General features: G+C 47.0%; 1 protein-coding gene across 7 annotated transcripts in view; it reads right to left on the bottom strand.

Moving 5' to 3' along the window:
* The window catches only part of LOC137434374 (cystinosin), a 47,652-nt gene that overhangs the window by 20,090 nt on the left and 4,558 nt on the right, over positions 1–23,004 (bottom strand). For all 7 annotated transcript variants that reach the window (XM_068127300.2, XM_078785412.1, XM_068127298.2 and 4 more), the window contains 4 exons: positions 17,476–17,539; positions 8,463–8,547; positions 8,210–8,313; positions 2,037–2,177 (listed from right to left, as the gene is read on the bottom strand). In XM_068127300.2, coding sequence (XP_067983401.1) covers positions 2,037–2,177; positions 8,210–8,313; positions 8,463–8,547; positions 17,476–17,539 — 394 coding nt within the window. The remainder of the gene's footprint in view (positions 1–2,036; positions 2,178–8,209; positions 8,314–8,462; positions 8,548–17,475; positions 17,540–23,004) is intronic.

Raw genomic sequence — 23,004 nt, 5'->3', positions numbered from 1 at the left:
GTCTGCCAAGTTTTGGCCAAATATGCACATATCTTTGAGACATCCTGCTCACAGACAAAGAGCCACAACCTCTATCCACCTTTGGTGACGGAGGTAATCAAACACTACTAAGTTTAACATCGAAACTGGCAAAGGTTCTTGAAACGAACTAACCTTAGGAAAAAAATCACCACTAGGAAATGCTTCGGATCATTAGGGATAGTAAGCAAGTACTTGTAAAGGGAGACATTATTAGACAGATTTGCTGGTGTTTTTGAAGTACCGTGAAATGGGGTGAATAGGACACAAACTGAAAAAAAGTTCGGAAACCTTTTTCGCTGAAAATTGATAACCATACTGATTTGTTGATGTTTGGGTTGAAAGTGTTCTCTTGTTTTTTTTAAAAGCAACTTATAGTCCCTATTAAACCCATATATGGGTTAAATAGGAATAAATAGGATTTTTATGGCTGTCCCTATTCACCCCGTTTTACAGGTGAATAGGGACAGTCACTAATACAAAAAAAAATAATCAAGAAATAGGAACAGTTTGGAGAAACTTTTTATCCCATATTTTTTTCATTGGCACCGTGGTTTATATTATGGGTGCATATGATGTGCATCCATCTGAGCTATCAATTTAGCAATAAGTTGGAAACTCAGGATTGTTTCTTGATCATTATTTTTTTGTATTAGTGACTGTCCCTATTCACCTGTAAAACGGGGTGAATAGGGACAGCCATAAAAATCCTATTTATTCCTATTTAACCCATATATGGGGTTAATAGGGACTATAAGTTGCTTTTTAAAAAAACAAGAGAACTTTCAACCCAAATATCAACAAATCAGTATGGTTATCAATTTTCAGCGAAAAACGTGTAGTGAAATTATACCAAGGTGAACCCAGGGGTGCTCGCTACGGAAGGGGGGGGGGGCGTCTATAAGACCCGGGACAACCGGGGCGCGCAGACACTTCAGCGGAACTCACTGTGACATTATCCAGTAGTTTGAATGGTATGTACGCCCCAAATGCTGCGCTGACAATGCGCTGCGCTAACCATTGTTATATTGCATCGACCATTGCTGCTCATGAAATGCTCTGATTTAATGCCTGTTGCATGCATGTATTCTTACAGGATGTACTGCAGATCTAAATGATATTAAAACCTACCTAGAGGTCAAGTCGTGTCTGAGCTTGATTTTCACGACAAAACGTTTACGAACTTTTTTCAGTTTGTGTCCCTATTCACCTTGCTGTCCCTGTTCACCCCATTTCACGGTAGTAACGATTTGGGTTGACAAGGGGAGCGTGTAGTAGGTTTGACGCACGAAGCACTTCTTACCATACTGACAGCCACTTGGTCCCCTCGGCTCATGATTGGCTCACTTTCTCTTTCACGACAAACAGTATATTATTCTTCCCGAGGTAATTTCTTCCCGATGTTATTTTGGAATAGGCGGAACACGGATCAGGACAGTATACTGCAGTTAAACGTTTTTCGTTGTTTGCATGAAAGGTCTGCTTACATCCCTGGCTAAATGTCTACGATTTCATAGATGAAGCAACCCTATGCTGTTATTCATGCCAAAGACTAGCCAGCACAAGTTTAGGCCATCTGCAGCAGCCTCTTTGACCACAAACACGAAAAGAACAAACAATTAAACAAATTAGACTTCATCCTGTTCCAAAACAAGTTACACAAGTTTTCCTTGAGTTGTCTATTCTGTGTTCAGGTCCATAAGGGTCATGTGCAGTTCCAACAAAGACTGTCATACTTCAGAACAGGATGTCATTTATATGGAGATGGAAAGTCGGCTGCATGTCTCCATTTTGAGTTCTGGACGTTAAAAAAAATCCCATGACAATTCGGCCTAGGCCTGGCGAAGCAAGGTCAAGGCCGTTTATTCCTGATACGTGAAACACCAGGCAACCCATGCCTGCAGAAAACAGACTTTTTGGAACGCCGTCCGCATTTTCCATCCAATCGTCATGTAACTTTGTTTTTAAAAAATCTCCATGGGTAGGTAGAAGCTAACAAAAAGAATAAGGGACCTTGCCTTTTCCGGCGATAGTTGGTGATGAGCTGAGGATAAGCAGCCACGGCCCAGGCGAGGAAATACACCCATCCAAACAATATTTCCAGGATATGGAGTGCGTAGCTGCGGATAACTTGAATCGTAAGCCGATCTTCCACAATACTGCAACACACAGCAGGAACAAGAACAAACAGCAACAACTCACTGGCATATGTGGTGAACCTAGTGCTCTCCCCACTACGATCCCCTGCAAACCCAAACCTTCTCATTACCTGTCGTTACCCCAACACCCCATACAGTTTATAAAACCACACTTCTGTTCTTTACAACAAAAGGGAATCTATCCAGAGATCATAACTCATTCTGGCCTTTCCATAAAGTTACTTATGGTTCCGGTTGCTGCCAAAATATACGGTAAACAGTAACAAAACATATGTGATGTGTTCAAAATGTTCTTGAAACAATATTCAATAATCCAAGAAATATCCTTTTTTATTTTTCAAAGTACTGTATAATTATTTAATGGCTCAATTTAATCCACCTGCTCAGCCACAAGAGAAAGATTGGCTCGAGTCTTTCATGAACCGGCTAGCCAAGCCTGAATTTGGACTGCAGGTGGTCATGGTAGGAATTTGCAATTTGTTCAGGGTGTCGGTGATAACTCATCTACTCTTCGTAGCCTTAACATTCACCAGCTGTTTGATGGAGTACTGCTCTCCCCCTTGGGCTGGCTCCCCTGCCTCACATCTTTCTCAGCTTGACACCATGGAAATTAAGGCCTTCAAGATCACTGGACTCTCCCGTGCTGAAGCTGAATCTATAACTTGGAAATTACAGACAGGTCGGTGGTGTCTGTCTTCTACCACCGCCTTTCTGGGCTTGCACCCTCTGCTCTTTCTGTGCTCTCGTTTCTGCAGGACTCACACAATCCGTCAACAACCCTCTTCTGGTAAAAGTACCCAAATCCAGGATCACAGCTCACCTCCAATCATTTGTTCCTCTTTTTCCCACCTGTGAAATTAACTTCCACATCCTCTTCAATCTCATCCAGGTCTTCTCATCTCCAGGTCTTCATGACAACTGTTCATCACTTTCTCAAATCGCCCCCAATACAAAACCATGATCTTTTCTAACCTCGTTAACCCCTGCCCCCTCTCCACCCCAACCAAATTCCTCCTAAATTCCCGGTTTTCCTCCCTGGAGTTTCCTTCTCCATGCATGCGTGTTTTGCACCCTGTTTTTGTCTGGTACTTCCTGATCCGTTCAGTGTACTAGCTCTTCCACGAGCCTCAACTATGTATGCAAAAAACACCTATCCATCAGACAAGACACCCAGCTTAACATCCATCCAGGGGACGACAAGATGTGTGATGCAATACCCCGCCTGCAAAGCACCAATCCGACAGTTTATCATAATTGAACCGATAACTGACGGTTCCTAATCAAGTGCGCAGGCAGAGTTTGGAGAGCAAGGCGGGGTCAAGTGCTTGAGATATGTCTAGTGAGTCGACCCTGATCTCATTTCTGAGATTCAGGACCTACATTGCAGGAAAGAGCAGATGCAGCATGTCCAGGTGAGAGTGAACCGGTCTGAATCTAAATTGATGACAGATCTGCCCATTGGAGAAAAATAAAGATTTTATGTCAACTGCAATGACGGATTCCACAACTTTGTTTTTTTAATTTGAAGTAAGCCAATAGGCCGGGAGTTAAGATGATCTGTTATTGCACCATGTTTGCATATTGCAGTGACATTGCCTAACCTCCAAGTACATGGAATATGACCTAGAGCAGAGGATTGGGTGAACAGAACAGAAAGATGATGTGCAAGAGCAGCAAAAGAGATTCTTAGTGCATGTGTGCTGATGCCGCCATCTGGGCCTATTGCAGAATCAGAGTCGAGGATCGAAACTTCCCCACTTTCTCAGGTGACAAAAACACATTTCCAAGAGAAAATGGGCATGAGAGGGTAGGGTAGGTACATTGAGCAAGAGATTGCACTTCTTCTTCTTCTTCTTCTCCACTTCCCTTTATAAGGAAGTCCAATGGTACCAAGCTCCTGCCCTGCCTTGACCACGATCCTCCTCCACTTCCCTGTCCTCAACCAAATCTCTCCCCTCTCCAACCACCCCCACCTTACTGATATCCCTCTTCACACAATCGTTCCATTTCAACCGTGGTCTTCCTCTTTTGATCTTACCTTTGTTCCCTCCACCAATCCACTCTCTTCATCATTCTCTTTTTCCCCATCCACACCAAGTGGCCAGCCCATCTCAGCCGCCATTTCACCAATCTCCCCGTCAAGTTCATCTGCACACCAATCTCCTCCCTCAGTTAATCCATCCTCTTTCTATCCATCCTCTTCAGTCCCACAATCGTCCTGACCCAGTTGTTCTCCCAAACCTGCAGCCTCTTTTGTTGTCTCTCTGTCAGTGCCACCATCTCCAGACCGTAAAGGTAGGCCAGTGTTACACAAGACATCAGAACCTTCCCTTTCAATCTTCTTGAAATCTTTGTGTCTGCTATTACTCCCCCCACCCTCCTGCAGACATTCGAATACACCTGAATCCTCCTCCACACCTCTGCCTATGATTTACCATCTCGGTCACTGTTCCCCCCCCCCCAGATACCTGAATCTATTTCCCTGTCTGATCTTTTTGATATTCATTTGTTTTCTCTGCTGCCCTACTCACATTACCTCAGTCTTCTCCATGGTCATTTTCAGCCCATGTTTCTCAAATGACTCCTTCCTCTCACCCAGTACTTCCTTCAAACCTGATAGAGCCTGCCCACTCTCCACCACAGCAGCCATATCGTCCGCATACAAAAACCTCAGAATAGCTTTCATGTTTACCTTCCTGCTTACCAGCTCCATCACCATGATAAACAGGAGTAGGCTGATATCTTAAAAAGCTAGACGGATTTGGACAAAACCAGGTGGACGAGTTGGGTCGATGACAAGAACAAGGCGATTAGATTCTGGTTCATGTCCGGATGCAGACCTACCCTATCAGTGTGATACAAAAGGTAAACTGTTCAGCCTGGTGCAGGTAAGTGCCCTACTGAATGCTGTTCTAGTTTTTTTTCAAACACTTCATTGTCTTGGAATCATATTCAAAGATAAATTTGTATGTGTTAATGTCATCCACAGCCCAAATTTATATATAGTCATGGCCAAAAATATTGGCACCCTTGCACGTTTTTCTAATAACTCACAATTTTCTCTAAAAATAAGTTGAAATTGACAAATTTTGTCTCCACAATTCTTTATTTCACTGTTAATATTGCAGAACCTTTGTTTTTGATTCAGAACTTAATATATCCTTTTAAATCAGAAAATAAAAATAAATGGCATTGACAAAATTATTGATACCCGAGACTTAATATTTCGTAGCACGGACTTTGGACAAAATAACTGCAGTCAAGCGCTTCCTATAGCCATGAATGAGCTTCCTACACCTCTCTACTGGCAGCTTGGCGCACTCTTCTTGTGCAAACTGCTCCAGTTCTCCCAGATTTGAAGGGTGCCTTCTTGAAACTGCTGTTTTCAGATCTCCCCACAGGTGTTCAATGGGACTTGGATCTGAACTCATTGTTGGCCACTTCGGAATAGTCCAGCATTTTGTCTTGAACCATTCCTGGGTGCTTTTTGAAGTGTGTTTGGGGTCATTGTCCTGCTGCAAGACCCATGACCTTCGACTGAGAACCAGCTTTCTGACACTGGGTTGAACATTGCACTCCAAAATGCCTTGGTAATCTCCTGATTTCATGATGCCATGCACACATTCAAGGCACCCAGTGCCAGAGGCACAGCAACCCCAAAACATCACTGAACCTCCTCCATGTTTGACTGCAGGGAAGTTGTTCTTTTCTTTGAAGGCTTCATTTTGTTTTCTGTAAACATAGAGATGATGTGCTTCACCAAAAAGCTCTAATTTGGTCTCATCTGTCTGCAGGACATTCTCCCAGAAGGATTTTGGCTTGTTCAGGTGTGTTTTGGCAAACTCCAGTCGGGCGTTCTCAGCAGTGGGGTCCTCCTGGGTCTCCTACCACAGAACCCCCTTTCATTGAGTTGGCGACGGATGGTGCGAGTTGAAACTGTCGTACCTTGTGCCTGAAGGTGAGCTTGAATCTTTTTGGCAGTTGATCGAAGTGCTTTCTCCACCATTCGAACAATCATTCGCTGCAATCTTCGATCAAGTTTTCTCTTGCGGCCACGTCCAGGGAGGTTGGCTACAGTGCCATGGGCTTTAAACTTCCTGATAACATTGCGGACAGTGCACACAGGAACATCAATGTCTCTGGAGATGGACTTGTAGCCTTGAGATTGTCCATGCTTGGCTACAATCTTGTGTCTGACCTCCTCAGGCAATTATATGGTTAACCTCGTTAACCTTCATTTTGTTCCACTGCAAACTCAAGAAATACATGTGGATACCAAAATATTTTTTATTTTCAACAATGATCTGGAAGAAATGGTGCATTATTTGAAAAAAGTGCAAGGGTGCCGATATTTTTAGTCACGACTGTATGTATATATGGGACTTAGATCTGAACGTATATATATATATATATATATATATATATATATATATATATATATATATATATACACAAAGAATTAAGTTAAGCACCCCCCCCGTTTTTTTACAACCTCGCACATTACAAGTTTGTTGTCGTCAAAACAGTGTAATATACCCATGATATTGCTATATTTTCTGGAGAAGTGATATTATGGTCACATAAAAACATAACAATCATGCCGTTTTCAATATTTTATTCTGAATAATTTAAGGTGAAATTTTTTGGGAATTTTAGGCATATTTTCACCTCAATTTAAGTATGGAGCTATAGGTCCATCACGGACAGTGTGGATGACGTTTATGTTTTCTAACGTACAGTCATTGTTCTGAGAAGACCTCTAGCGATCTTTGCGTCAATAACGTGTGTAGGACCCACGTGATCGGATCACTGACTCAACCCTACGTCTCATAGACCCTGTGTATCTGCATTTCATCAATGGATAATTGCTAATGTCATACCAATCATTATTTGATCTCACATACCTTAGAATATATGCCAATGTATACATATACACAAAGAATATATATTAGGGGGTGCTTACCTTAATTCGTTGTGTAGGGGTGCTTAACTTAATTCTTTGTGTATATATATATATATATATATATATATATATATATATATATATATATATATATACAGTATATATATATATACAGTATATATATATATACAGTATATATATATATACAGTATATATATATATACAGTATATATATATATACAGTATATATATATATACAGTATATATATATATATATATATATATATATATATATATATATATATATATATATATATATATATATATATATATATATATATATATATATAAATGTAGGATTATAATGGTGAAAAGTTAAATTACCAGTTTGAAGATTATTTAAAGCATGTTTAAAGCAGAATTTTGCATCAAACTTGCAAAAATCGATTTAGCCATCAGCATAAAACGTGCTTTCATTTCTCTCTTCATTGAAAATACAGATTAGCGTTTTTGATATTCACATCTGAACACAAATATCTCATGATATGAATCGATACATACATAGGTAGGTTCAAATCTTTTATATAGTGTTTGGATGAATCTAATATCTAATAATGCCCTTAATTGTTATTGATGTAAAATTACACTGATGTCTCCTAATATCCTTATCCTACAGATTATATATGTCCCAAGTTTCAGTGTGACCTTGAGAGGATGGATGGCTAGAGGATGGCCTAGAGGTATGCACACTCGCCTCCAAGTCGTGTATCCTGGGTTTGAATCTCGGTGCAGCTATAACCCAGCTCTTGGCCCAGTCATCCCTGTGATTCATCAATGTGGGTGCCGTCCGTCGGATGGACGTTAAGCTGGCGTAGATGTGAAGGCTAAACAGGAAACTTGCTTTTTGTTGTTTTTTATGTCGATGTTGCTAACATTCTATTTAGCCATATATGATACAATGGCTATTTGCCTTTTAGTCCGTGTTGGGGCAACAGGTCTACATGAAAGGAAGTTTGTTTGATTCAGATTAGTAATAAAGCTGATCAATAGCACCGATCCCCTAAAAGGACATCGTCCCCCATTAAATCAGCGATGTGGTAGTTCAAACCTGATAGCCATTTTCACACACCTGATCTGTGAAGATGAGCTGGTAACTTTAACCAAGACTCTGCCAACGGACAAAGCTTCTGCTTGGAACTCCACTTTCAAGACTAGTCCAGGGCCTACCATCACCTGAGGGGTGAGGGATAAACACAACAACACAACAAATAATGCAAATGTGTAAAAATTACTCCAGGCGAGTCGGAAAGGCATATCTTTCGTCCTTAAGGTGAAATCTTTACATCAATATAACATTTTTTACATCATATGTTGCGTTGTACCTCATGTGGAACTCCAACGATGGTGGAATGATGCTGCCTTTGGACAACACCAGTGGTGACCACGGTTGGGCTGTTCAACTGTCCACTGAAGGAGGAGGCATGGTATGAAGTGAAAAAGATGCACAATGTTGTATAATGAATAAATAGCATTATACTGTGGCGGACACAAGCAAGAGGACACGACTTCAACGCACCAGCAGGTGGCGCGAACGTCCAGGCGGGGAACTGGAAGGCATGCCCCGGCTATCGACCGATCGGCCACGCCCGGGGACTAGGCGTGGCCCCGGCACATATATGCGGGCTCCACGTTCGAGCCCGCCCAGTGCTACAGTTTGAGCTTTCTCAATAAAGACTCCTTTGGTTATAAAACGCGTTGTGGCCTACCTCTTTGGCAAGCAAGTTGTGTGCGTAGCACCACACTTCACTGGTGACCCAGATTGGTTCAGCCGTCGCTGACCACCGAACGCGCCATGGCCAACAACGCTGTCGCGGTAAAACTCCCAGAGTTTTGGGAAGCACAGGCCGATGTGTGGTTCGTGCAGGCCGAAGCGCAATTCCAGCTTCGAGGCATAACGGCGGACGAGACCCGTTACTACCACGTGGTCGCCTCCCTCGGGCCCGGCACTGCCGCCCGAGTCGTGTCCATCCTGCGGCACCTGCCGGCCGACCACAAGTATGGGGCGATCAAACGTCTCCACATCGCCACGTTCGGCCTCACTGAGATCGAACGGGCCGACCGCCTCCTGGACCTTCCCGAACTCGGCGACACACGACCATCCGTGCGGATGGATTATATGCTGTCGCTGTTGGGTGACCAAGCCCCGGATTTCTTATTCCGGGCGCTTTTCCTACGCCAGCTACCCGCACAGGTACGCCTCGCGCTGGCCGGTTCCAAAATAAAGGAACCCCGCGCCCTGGCCGTAGAGGCCACAAGTTCTTCGCGGCTTGCGACACGCGGTTCAGGTTACGGTGCGGCCGTCGTGGATCCCGAGGTTGATGCTGCTGCGTCCCTCGTGGCCGCTGCCGCGCCCCGCCCACCACCACCGCCGCCGAGAAAACCGCGGCCGCCGAAGCCCCCGCCGCCGCAAGCCTGGTGCTCTTACCACGCCAGGTTCGGCCACAAGGCTAGGAAGTGTTGCCCGCCGTGCTCGTTTGACCAGTCGGGAAATGACCTGGCCGGCGCTCGGTAGCGGCCCTGAGCGTCGGCCATTCCGGCAGCCTCCTATTCATCACGGACACCTTGTCCGGGCGCCGTTTCCTCTGCGATACAGGAGCGCAGGTAAGCGTCATCCCAGCCTACACGTTCGACAAGCGAACCGCGGCCCGGGGCCCCGCATTGCTTGCCGCCAACGGTACACCCATCCGCACGTTCGGGAAGCGCTGCCTTTCCCTGCGGTTCGGCGGGCAGCGCTTTCAATGGTCGTTCGTGACAGCCAGCGTGCCGATGGCATTGCTCGGTGCGGACTTCCTATGTGCGAATGGGTTGTTGGTCGACGTAAAGCACAAACGGCCCATCCAGGCCGAAACCTTTAGCTCGCTCGCTTGTTCGCTGAGCAGATCGTTGAGCGGCTCACCGATCGGCTTGCCAAGCGGCTTGCTGGAGGGTTCCGTCCCGGCAAGTTTAGTTTGCACGCTTCCGGCAGCGGACGACTTTACCCGCCTCCTCACTAGTTTCCCGGCCCTCACGCGGCCCACCTTTTCAGCGGTGGCCGTTCAACACGGGGTGGAGCATCACATCCCCACGGTCGGGCCGCCGGTCTATGCCCGGGCACACCGACTCGAGCCCACGAAGCTCGCAGTGGCGAAAGCGGAGTTCGCCACGCTGGAGCGGCTTGGGATCGTGCGGCGCTCCAACAGCGCTTGGGCTTCCCCGCTGCACATCGTGCCGAAGCCCGGTGGGGGATGGCGGCCGTGCGGGGACTACCGCCGGCTCAACGATGCCACCACCCCCGACCGCTACCCGGTCCCACACATTCAGGACTTTTCCACCCGGTTGGCCAACACGACCGTGTTTTCGAAGGTGGACCTCATCCGGGGATACCATCAGGTCCCCGTCCAACCGGTCGACGTCCCGAAGACGGCCGTCATCACCCCTTTCGGCCTCTTCGAATTTCTGAGGATGCCCTTCGGGTTGAAGAATGCGGCTCAGGCGTTCCAGCGGCTTATGGATAGCGTCTTGCGCGACTTACCTTTCCTGTTCGTCTACCTGGACGACATCCTAGTCGCGAGCCCGTCCAGGGAGGACCACCTGCTCCACCTCTGCACACTGTTCGAATGCCCGGGCCAGCATGGCCTAATCATCAACCCTGCCAAGTGCCGTTTCGGTGTCACCACCATCGACTTCTTGGGGCACCGCATCACCGAGCACGGGGCCGTCCCATTACCGGCGAAGGTGGAGGCGGTCAGGGATTTCCCACGGCCCCGCACGGTCAAGGGGCTCCAGGAGTTCCTGGGCATGGTAAACTTTTACCACCGCTTCGTGCCCCACGTCGCCCAGCTCCTCCGCCCCTTGCACGAGGCCCTCCGGGGCAAGCCGGGCAAAGGTGACATCGCATGGTCGGAGCCGATGGCCGCGGCGTTCACGGGCGCAAAGCTGGCTCTGGCCGACGCCACCATGCTGGCGCACCCGGCGCCCGATGCACCGATCGCCCTCACCACCGACGCGTCGGATTACGCGGTGGGCGCGGTGCACGAGCAATGGGTGCGTGGTGCTTGGCAACCGCTGGCGTTTTTCAGCCGGCAGCTTCGCCCGCACGAACGCCGGTACAGCACCTTCGACCGCGAGTTGCTCGGACTCCACCTGGCGGTCCGACACTTCTGCCATCTGCTGGAGGGCCGCCCGTTCACGGCCTTCGTTGACCACAAGCCCCTTGTGTTCGCGATGGCCAAGGTCGCCGAGCCTTGGTCGGCACGGCAGCAGCGCCACCTCTCTGCCGTGTCCGAGTACACGACGGACATCCGTCACGTGGCGGGTAAGGACAACCCGGTGGCGGATTGCCTTTCCCGGTCCGTCGTGCACGCGGTCCACCTCGGGGTCGACTATGCCCAGATGGCGGAAGCCCAGACCGCCGACCCCGGCATCCAGGCCTTGCGGACCGCCGTCACGGGCCTCCGCGTCACCGAGGTGCCGTTCGACGTCGCGGGCACGGCCCTCCTATGCGATGTCTCCCTCGGCCGGCCTTGCCCCATCGTGCCCGCTGGCTGGCAGCGCCCGGTGTTCGACGCCATCCACCGCCTGTCCCACCCTGGCGCGAGGGCATCCCAGAAACTCGTCGGGGCAAAATTCGTCTGGCATGGCCTCCGGAAGGACGTCCGTGACTGGGCCAGGACGTGCCTCGCGTGCCAGTGCGCAAAGGTCCACCGCCACACTCAGGCACCGTTGGCCCCGTTCACGGTGCCCGAGCGGCGGTTCGACCACGTGCACGTCGACTTGGTGGGACCTCTGCCCCCTTCGCGAGGGTTCACCCACCTTCTCACCATGGTCGACCGCACCACACGGTGGCCAGAGGCCGTCCCATTGGCGGCGACGTCTGCGGCTGAGGTGGCGCAAGCCTTTATCGCCACTTGGGTTGCCCGGTTCGGTGCCTCCTCGGACATCTCGTCCGACCGCGGCCCCCAGTTCACCTCGGAGCTCTGGGCCGCGGTGGCGCAAGGGCTCGGGGTGAAACTGCACCGCACCACAGCCTACCACCCCCAGGCCAATGGCCTGTGCGAGCGCTTTCATCGCTCCATGAAGGCCGCGCTCCGGGCCAGCCTCTGCGACGGTGGCTGGGTCGACAGACTCGCCTGGGTCCTGCTGGGCCTCAGGACGGCGCTCAAGGACGACCTGCGCGCGTCCTCGGCGGAGCTGGTGTTCGGGCAACCACTGCGGGTACCGGGTGAATTTATCCCCGACTCCACGGCTCCTTGGTCCGCGGCACAACAGCGCTCCGCCCTTCAGGAGACCGCCCGGAGGTTCGCCCCGGTGCCAACGGCACACCACGGTTGCCCGCCTTCCCATGTCGCCCCGGAGCTTCGCACGGCGAAGTACGTGTTCATCCGGCACGACGCCCACCGGGCACCGCTACGGCCCCCGTACGACGGGCCCTTCCGCGTGTTGGAGACCGGGGACAAATTTTTCACGGTCGACATCGGCGGTGCCCCGGATCGCATTTCCGTGGACCGCCTCAAGCCGGCCCACCTCGATCCGGACCACCCCCCGCCAGCGGCTCTGCCTCCGCGTCGAGGCCGCCCCCCGGCGGTTGGACCCCTGGCACCCCCGCCAGCAGCTCTTCCTCCGCGTCGAGGCCGCCCCCCGGTGGTCGGACCCCCAGCACCCCCCAGCCCCGCCACCCCCCAGACCGGCACCCATTGCCAGGGGGCATTTCGGCCGGGTCATCCGGCTTCCCCGCAAACTCACCCTTCAGGTGCGTGGGAATTCTGGGGGGGTGCGTGGGGCGGACACAAGCAAGAGGACACGAATTCAACGCACCAGCAGGTGGCGCAAACGTCCAGGCGGGGAACTGGAAGGCATGCCACGCCCGGGGACTAGGCGTGGCCCCGGCACATATATGCGGGCTCCAAGCTCGAGCCCGCCCAGTGCTACAGTTTGAGCTTTCTCAATAAAGACTCCTTTGGTTATAAAACGCGTTGTGGCCTACCTTTTTGGCAAGCAAGTTGTGTGCGTAGCACCACACTTCAATACTGTAATAACATAGAATGTCAGCGCTTTGGACAATTGTTCGACTCTCGGTCCTGATTTAATCACAGGTCACTAGGTTCATTGCTGATGGGGTGAACTTATCAACTTTGCAAATCTGTTTTTTATTTCAAGAATTTACTGCATTTAAGTTGTCAAACCTAACGATGGCATTAGGGTTGGACAAACTATGAAATCCGACAGAGGGCACTGCATCAGCGGCACAGCTGCGTCCTCATGATGCTACCCCACAGCCTTACGCTGCATAAGAAAGAAGAAGAGCAACACCCATCCTTGATTGGTATATCCGCTAGTTTGATTTATCTCTTGATTGAGGAAGTCTATTTCAGCCTCATAAAGAAGAATATTATTCGCTTGTTGATGATCGAATATGTGCAGCCCCCATTACAAACTCGGCTCGGTATAAAATAATTTAAGAAGGAAAATTACAATGAAAGTTTTACCAGTAGGATGGGGAATTATAGAACCAAAAGCTGTGTGTACTTAGGATATTTCTGAAACACAAATGGCACCAAGAAGAGGTCAGCGGCTTCAAGAAAATCATTTTTGTGTTTAAGGTTACTTACCAGGTAGAGGTGTTGTTTCAATAAAGAAAGACAAAAAGAAAATGAGAGCCTTTCAATTTCAGAGTTGTATTGCTCGAGGTCTAGACTTCCAAAACCTAGAGATCTGCAATGAGGTGAAATATTGGGTTCGGTGAGAAAGGTGATGAGAGAGGTAAGGATAAAAAGAAAGAATATGGTGAAAGTTGCTTAAAATGTGTTTCTAGATAATTCTGGAATAAATAAATAGTCCTGATTATGCTGGTGTTTGTAGACTCGAGGTAAGGAGCATTTTAATTTTTTACCTCATCTGGACCGAAGTTCAGGGGTGCTTATGCGATGGTCCGTTCGTCCGTCCATAAACACTTGAAACTTCTTTGAAACCGCTGATGGGATTGCGACCAAATTTGGCACAAATTATATTTGTTGTGTTGTGACTAAAGTTTGTTCAAGGCATTTTTAAAAATCGTGGTCTAATGGGGTCTTACCGGGGATCTAAGTGCATCCAGGTTTGACCCCCCCGCCTCCCTCCCCCTACCCCCCCCCCCCCCCCCAAATCGATATTTGCTTTCTTATTTGAAACTACATACACGATTTCAATGAAACTTCACCACAACCACCAACGTTTGTTCACGGCATTAAAAAATTTTTTAAATCGGGCTCTGAGGGGGTGTATGGGGGGTTTGTCCCCCAAAATAGGTATTTGCTTTTTTCTCAGAATATACACACGCAATCCTGATGAAACTTGACCACAACTTTAATCACCCATGTTGTACCAAAGTTTGTTCACAGCATTAAAAAAAAATCGGGCCGTGAGGGGTCTAATGGAGGGTTGCCCCCCAAAATAGGTATTTGCTCTTTTCTCTGAATCTACATACACAATTTAAATGAAACTTCACCACAACCTTCATCATCCGTGATGTACCAATGTTTGTTCAAGTAATTAGAAAAATTGAGGTCTGAGGAGGTATACATGGTGGGGGGAGAGGAGAGGGGTTGCCCCCCCCCCAAATATGTATTTTTTTTTGTTTATTTGTTTAAAGTCTTACGATTATGTTAGTATGATTCTACATGCTGCCCTGTCTTCTAGCAACCATTCAAATTGGTTTGAAATACCTTTAGTCATTGTAGTATACTTGTAGTATACTGTTTACTCTACCAGGTGAGCACCAGGGGTGCTATGTTTCATGAAGGGATGCAAAGATACAATACATGTTTGGATACAATTTGAATGTTAATGTAATGCAGTAGAAATATCCATTACTGTTTAATAAAGAATTGCTGTGTGCAAACGACTTATGAAAAACAACGGTGTGTGTGTGTGTGTGTGTGTGTGTGTGTGTGAGTGTGTATGCGTGTGCGTGAGAGTGTGTGTGTGTGTGTGTGTGTGTGTGTGTGTGTGTGTGTGTGTGTGTGATGGCCTGAAAAGGTATTCCCCCCTCCCAGTCATGCCACATTTAGATGAATTATGTATTATGTCGAAACAATTTTTCCAAATGAACTTTTTTATTCATAACTGAAAAGATCAAACTGAACACTGTTACATAGTTGGAGGTCACATGTCAGGAATACCTGCATAATCATGTACAAATCAAAATTTACTGGTTGTAAAAGTATTCAGCCCCTTGAGTCAGTACTTGGTGAAAGCACCTTTTGCAGCAAAGACTGCTACTAGTCTTTTTGGGTTAGATCTCTACCAGCTTTGCACAGGAAGATGGTGAAATCTTTGCCCACTCTTCATGTGAAAATTGCTGTGGTTTTGCTAAGTTTTATGGGGATTGTCGAAGGACTGTAATCTTCAAGTATCGCCATAAATGTTCAATTGGGTTCAAGTCAAGACTTTGACTAGGCCACTGAAGAACATTTCTTTTCTTCTTATTCAGCCACTCCCTCGTAGCTTTAGCTTTGCGTTTCGGATCATTGTTCTGCTGAAATGTGAATCTCCTACCCAGTTTCAGATTCATGGCTGACTCAAGCAGGTTTTCATCAAGGATTCTCCTGTACTTTGCACCGTACATTGTCCTTTCTATCCTGACAAGCTTAGCAGTCCCTGCTGATGAAAAGCAGCCCCATACCATGATGCTGCCACCACCATGCTTGACAGTAGGGATGGTGTTGACTGGGTGATGTGCAGCGTTTTAGGCTTGTGCTATATTATGGCTGCCGGTTGCGTGATTGCTGGGAGCGCTGCTGTGTCGCTGATGCAGTGCCCCGTTTCCAGTTAGCTGGGACTCATTTTGCCAACCTCGGAAAGATGACAGGCTAAGTCAACCCACCTGGTGTTATTTAACGGCACGACAGGGGCTCAAACTCAAGACCCTAAGCTCTTCAGCCAGCCACCTTTACCATTAAGCCAACATCAAACTTACACAAAGTCCTTAAAAAAACAAGAATCTCATGTGTCCGATTCAAAGGCGGAATGCAGTGAAACCTGGAAATCCGAGATGAAGGTGGGATCGGTGTCCTTTTTCTGATGATTAAAAACGAAAGAAAACTTAAACATTACTATTTGCGGATATTAATTTAATTTTCTTTGCCTTGTAATTTTTCAATGTTGCATAAGTTATTATATGTCTGGTAGATTGGCCTTATATGTCTGGTAGATTGGCCTTATATGTCTGGTAGATTGGCCTTATATGTCTGGTAGATTGGCCTTATATGTCTGGTAGATTGGCCTTATATGTCTGGTAGATTGGCCTTATCTGTCTGGTAGATTGGCCTAGAGGTAAGCACACTCACTTATAAGCTATCTAGCCTGTGTTTGAATCCCGAACCAGCTATAACCTATCATCCCGGTGTTTCACAAGCAGAGCGCTTCATCAATGTGTGTGCCGTCCCTCGGACATTAAACTGCGTGTTGCATCTGCCGGCATTAGTTGGCGGACGTTAAAGAGCCCCCAGTGTCCTTCGTGAAGAGAACGCGAGCAATCGCCGGCACCGTGGCCAAATCCCAAATTCCTGCCCTAACTACTGCTGGGAAGGCAATGGCAAACCACCCAGTATAATTCCAGCCAAGAAACTGCTTCAGCAGCACTGACGCCCTGCAACAGAGTAGAGTACATCAGAATCAAACATTTCTTATATTCGAAGAGGCCTCAAAGTTTAATCAAAGTGAAATTCTTGCGTCTATTGTTTTTTTTGTTTTTTTTTGTTTTTTTTGTATACAAGATCGAGGCTCTTGAAAGAGCTAACATTAATTTTTCTACCATTAATTTGACTAGTAGTGGGAAATGATTGTTGCCAAACATCGGAAAGATCAGAATTCTCCACCAAGAGAAATGAGCCGGAGGTGTAATTGGTGCAGCACATTCATTTTCTGCACCACTGTAAGGATTGGGGAAATTAGTCATGATAGGATTGAAGAATAGAATACATCGACGAGCAGTGCCTTAAGATTGTGGTTGTATAACCATAAAGTAGATATTGTATTTTTATAGGTAGAAGAGAGATCACAGACAGAGATAGACGTCACAAAATAGAAGGCAGAAGAGAGATCGAAACAAGCTTCCATCTCAGGGTAATTAAAACAACAATTAAGACTACAATAACATATGGCTTTAGACTGTTGCCATAGGTTATTGGTACGTGATACTTGATACCTCCCATGGGTATGTATACAAGTTCATGTATACATGTGACATTTGTTAGGAAGGATTATCAAAAGGAGGAGACGAAGGATTGTTCATCTGCTGGAGGTGGATGTGCTGAAGTTAATGTGTGATATTTTGAGCATGTATGTTGTTCAATGAATATACCAGGATGTTGACTTCACCTGGCCTCCAGAGACACCTTTTCAATAGATCCGAGCTGAAGAAACAACAGCCTTGGTGGGACCTCTGCAACACACACACACAATATACATGGGATGTATGGGCTGGGCAAACTGTAAACACATGGGAATTGCATGAGTAATGCGCATGTACACACAAACACACACTTGACAGAGCATCTTGGGACATACGTGTCATAAATCATGGGATTGTGTCCTCGGCTTATAACCTATCTCCTGTATCTCACCACCACAATGGGTGGCCGCCCCCCCCCCCACCCCCCAACCCTCCCTCCCCTTATCCCCCCTTGGTTGGAACCAGGTGGGCCACCACCGATCACCTTTTGGCCTTAGGAATGAATGGTCTCGTGATCTGACCGACTGAACCTCAATGACCGACGAAGCAACCCATCATTGAGAAGGTGATGCGGATTGATTCTTCCGCCACACCAAGCCAGATAAACGCTGAACTGACTGCGCTGGGAAGTGGGACTCACTGAAAGGTGGTGTGCCAGGCAGGTATGAAGTGCACCCTCCTCCCCACCTTGTGATGAAGATGAAATGGAACAGAAGAATGAAACTCACCATAAAAGACAAGTGAAAGATGAATGTGTCAAACGCATGCATGGCTTGCGGACTTCCTCTCTGGTCGTAGTCAACGTGTGGCCCTGAATGGATTTCTCTCATCTCCCCTTCCTGTTCAGGCTGGAGTTCCCCAAGGCAGTGTTCTGGGCCCTGTGCTTTTTCTGGTCTTCATCAATGATCTCTCTGACTCTCTTGAAAATCCTCTCTATCTCTTTGCTGATGACTCCACTCTCTGCCGCTCCATTCCTCATCCCTCAGATCGGCAGTCTGCAGCCTCCTCACTCTCTGAAGACCTGGACAAAATCACAGACTGGTCAAACAAGTGGAACATGTCTTTCAATCCTGACAAATCTCATACTCTTACTATGTCTCTCCGAAAAGATCGACTGGACAACCCTCCCATCTACTTTCTCAACAATCCTCTCCAAGAAGTTCTGTCGCTCAAGCTTTTGGGTCTCAGTATCTGCCATGATCTTTCTTGGGAAAACCACATTTCAAATCTGGCCTCCAAAGCCAGTCGCCGACTGGGCATCCTCCGTTGTGCGAAGTCCTTCCTAGGCACACCTGAGCTCCTCACCACATACAAGGCTTTCATCCGCAGCTCTATGGAATGCTGTTCTCCCCTATGGGCCGATGCTCCTGCCTCACACCTAGCTCGGCTTCACGCTGTTGAAACCAAAGCTTTCAGAATCATTGGAATCTCCCGCGATGAAGCTATCTCCGAGGGCCTTTCACTCACTCACCGCAGGCAGGTAGGTGGTCTTTCTGTCTTCTACCGACTCCTCTCCGGCCTTGCTCCCCCAGCTCTCTCTGTGCTCTGTCCCCCAAATATTCCTACAGGTCGCACAAGATCTGCCAGCAACCCTCTGATGGTTAAACTGCCGAAATCTCTGATCTCTGCTCTCTGCTCACCTTCACTCTTTCATTCCTCTTTTCTCCCGTCTCTGGAACAAACTCCCACACTCCCTTCAATCCCACTCCTCCCTCCAGGTCTTTAAAACAGCTGTTCACCACCATCTCTTATCTTCCCCCATCCAAAATCTTGATCTTTTCTACCCCCACTAATTCACCCCAGATCCACCCTGTTTGAAATTCCAACTTCTTTCCTGGAAGTCCTGGCAGTGTCCATATGTTTTATACCTCTCCCACCCCCCCCCCCCCTTCCCATGCCTCCTCCCCCCAAAGCCCTCTCCCTCCCACAGATCTCTCCATGTCTCCATGTCTCTCGGTCCCTGCTCTCAAATGTTGTGTTTGTGTCCTTCCCCCTCTCTCCCAATCTTGTCTAACGCTCCCGATGTTGTATGTTTTGTGTGTCGGTTTGTCTTTCTGTGTGATTAATGTTCGCTCTTTCACGAACCTCGATCTTGTATACAAAAAAAAACAAAAAAAAACACCACCACCTGCAAGGAATGAATCAAACTCACCAGCACTGGCAAGGAATGAATTAAACTCACCAGCATCGACAAGTACCGGATTAATGAATCAAACTCACCAGCACCGACAAGTACCGGATATATAAATCGAACTCGCCAGCACCGACAAGTACCGGATATATAAATCAAACTCACCAGCACCGACAAGTACCGGATTAATGAATCAAACTCACCAGCATCGACAAGTACCAGATTAATGAATCAAACTCACCAGCATCGACAAGTACCGGGTTAATGAATCAAACTCAACAGCACCGACAAGTACCGGATATATAAATCAAACTCACCAGCACCGACAAGTACCGGATTAATGAATCAAACTCACCAGCATCGACAAGTACCGGATTAATGAATCAAACTCACCAGCAACGACAAGTACCGGATTAATGAATCAAACTCACCAGCAACGACAAGTACTGGATTAATGAATCAAACTCACCAGCACCGACAAGTACCGGATTAATGAATCAAACTCAACAGCACCGACAAGTACCGGATATATAAATCAAACTCACCAGCACCGACAAGTACCGGCTTAATGAATCAAACTCACCAGCACCGACAAGTACCGGATAAATAAATCAAACTCGCCAGCACCAACGAGTACTGGATAAAGAAATCAAACTCACCAGCACAGACAAGTACCGGATTAATGAATCAAACTCAACAGCACAGACAAGTACCGGATTAATGAATCAAACTCACCAGCACCGACAAGTACCGGATTAATGAATCAAACTCACCAGCACCAACAAGTACCGGATTAATGAATCAAACTCACCAGCACCGACAAGTACCAGATGAATGAATCAAACTCACCAGCACCGACAAGTACCAGATGAATGAATCAAACTCACCAGCACCGACAAGTACCGGATTAATGAATCAAACTCACCAGCACCGACAAGTACCAGATTAATGAATCGAACTCACCAGCACCGACAAGTACCAGATGAATTAATCAAACTCACCAGCACCGACAAGCACCGGATTAATGAATCAAACCCACAGCACCGACAAGTACCGGATTAATCAATCAAACTCACCAGCACCGACAAGTACCGGATTAATGAATCAAACTCAACAGCACCGACAAGTACCGGATATATAAATGAAACTCACCAGCACCGACAAGTACCGGCTTAATGAATCAAACTCACAAGTACCGGATAAATAAATCAAACTCACCAGCACCAACAAGTACTGGATAAATAAATCAAACTCACCAGCACAGACAAGTAACGGATTAATGAATCAAACTCAACAGCACAGACAAGTACCGGATTAATGAATCAAACTCACCAGCACCGACAAGTACCGGATTAATGAATCGAACTCACCAGCACCAACAAGTACCGGATTAATGAATCAAACTCACCAGCACCGACAAGTACCAGATGAATGAATCAAACTCACCAGCACCGACAAGTACCAGATGAATGAATCAAACTCACCAGCACCGACAAGTACCGGATTAATGAATCAAACTCACCAGCACCGACAAGTACCAGATTAATGAATCGAACTCACCAGCACCGACAAGTACCGGATGAATTAATCAAACTCACCAGCACCGACAAGTACCGGATTAATGAATCAAACTCACCAGCATCGACAAGTACCGGATTAATGAATCAAACTCACCAGCAACGACAAGTACCGGATTAATGAATCAAACTCACCAGCAACGACAAGTACTGGATTAATGAATCAAACCCACCAGCATCGACAAGTACCGGATTAATGAATCGAACTCACCAGCACCGACAAGTACCGGATTAATGAATCAAACTCACCAGCACCAACAAGTACCGGATTAATGAATCAAACTCACCAGCACCGACAAGTACCAGATGAATGAATCAAACTCACCAGCACCGACAAGTACCGGATGAATGAATCAAACTCACCAGTAACGACAAGTACCGGATTAATGAATCAAACTCACCAGCAACGACAAGTACCGGATTAATGAATGAAACTCGCCAGCATCGACAAGTACCGGATTAATGAATCAAACTCACCAGCACCGACAAGTACCGGATTAATGAATCAAACTCACCAGCAACGACAAGTACCGGATTAATGAATGAAACTCACCAGCATCGACAAGTACCGGATTAATGAATCAAACTTACCAGCACCGACAAGTACCGGATTCATGAATCAAACTCGCCAGCAATGACAAGTACCGGATTAATGAATGAAACTCACCAGCATCGCCAAGTACCAGATGAATGAATCAAACTCACCAGCACCGACAAGTACCGGATTCATGAATCAAACTCACCAGCACCGACAAGTACCGGATTAATGAATCAAACCCGCAGCACCGACAAGTACCGGATTAATGAATCAAACTCACCAGCACCGACAAGTACCGGATATATAAATCAAACTCACCAGGACCGACAAGTACCGGATTAATGAATCAAACTCACCAGCATCGACAAGTACCGGATTAATGAATCAAACTCACCAGCATCGACAAGTACCGGATTAATGAATCAAACTCACCAGCAACGACAAGTACTGGATTAATGAATCAAACTCACCAGAACCGACAAGTACTGGATTAATGAATCAAACCCACCAGCATCGACAAGTACCGGATTAATGAATCAAACTCAACAGCACCGACAAGAACCGGATATATAAATCAAACTCACCAGCACCGACAAGTACCGGCTTAATGAATCAAACTCACCAGCACCGACAAGTACCGGATAAATAAATCAAACTCACCAGCACAGACAAGTACCGGATTAATGAATCAAACTCAACAGCACCGACAAGTACCAGATTAATGAATCAAACTCACCAGCACCGACAAGTACAGGATTAATGAATCAAACTCACCAGCACCGACAAGTACCGAATTAATGAATCGAACTCACCAGCCCCGGCAAGTTCCAGATTAATGAATCAAACTCACCAGCACCGACAAGTACCGGATTAATTAATCAAACTCACCAGCACCGGCAAGTTCCAGATTAATGAATCAAACTCACCAGCACCGACAAGTACCGGATTAATGAATCAAACTCACCAGCACCGACAAGTTCCGGATTAATGAATCAAACTCACCAGCACCGACAAGTTCCGGATTAATGAATCAAACTCACCAGCACTGACAAGTTCCGGATTAATGAATCAAACTCACCAGCACCGACAAGTTCTGGATTTATGAATCGAACTCACCAGCACTGACAAGTTCCAGATTAATGAATCAATCTCACCAGCACTGACAAGTTCCGGATTAATGAATCAAACTCACCAGCACTGACAAGTTCCGGATTAATGAATCAAACTCACCAGCACCGACAAGTTCTGGATTTATGAATCGAACTCACCAGCACTGACAAGTTCCAGATTAATGAATCAATCTCACCAGCACTGACAAGTTCCGGATTAATGAATCAAACTCACCAGCACCGACAAGTACCGGATTAATGAATCAAACTCCAGAGCATCTACAAGTATCGGATTAATGAATCAAACTCACCAGCACTGA

Source organism: Myxine glutinosa, chromosome 10, assembly GCF_964187855.1.
Source record: "Myxine glutinosa chromosome 10, kmMyxGlut1.1, whole genome shotgun sequence".
Classification (NCBI taxonomy): Eukaryota; Metazoa; Chordata; class Myxini; order Myxiniformes; family Myxinidae; genus Myxine; species Myxine glutinosa.
This window is presented reverse-complemented; position numbering and strand designations above follow the sequence as displayed.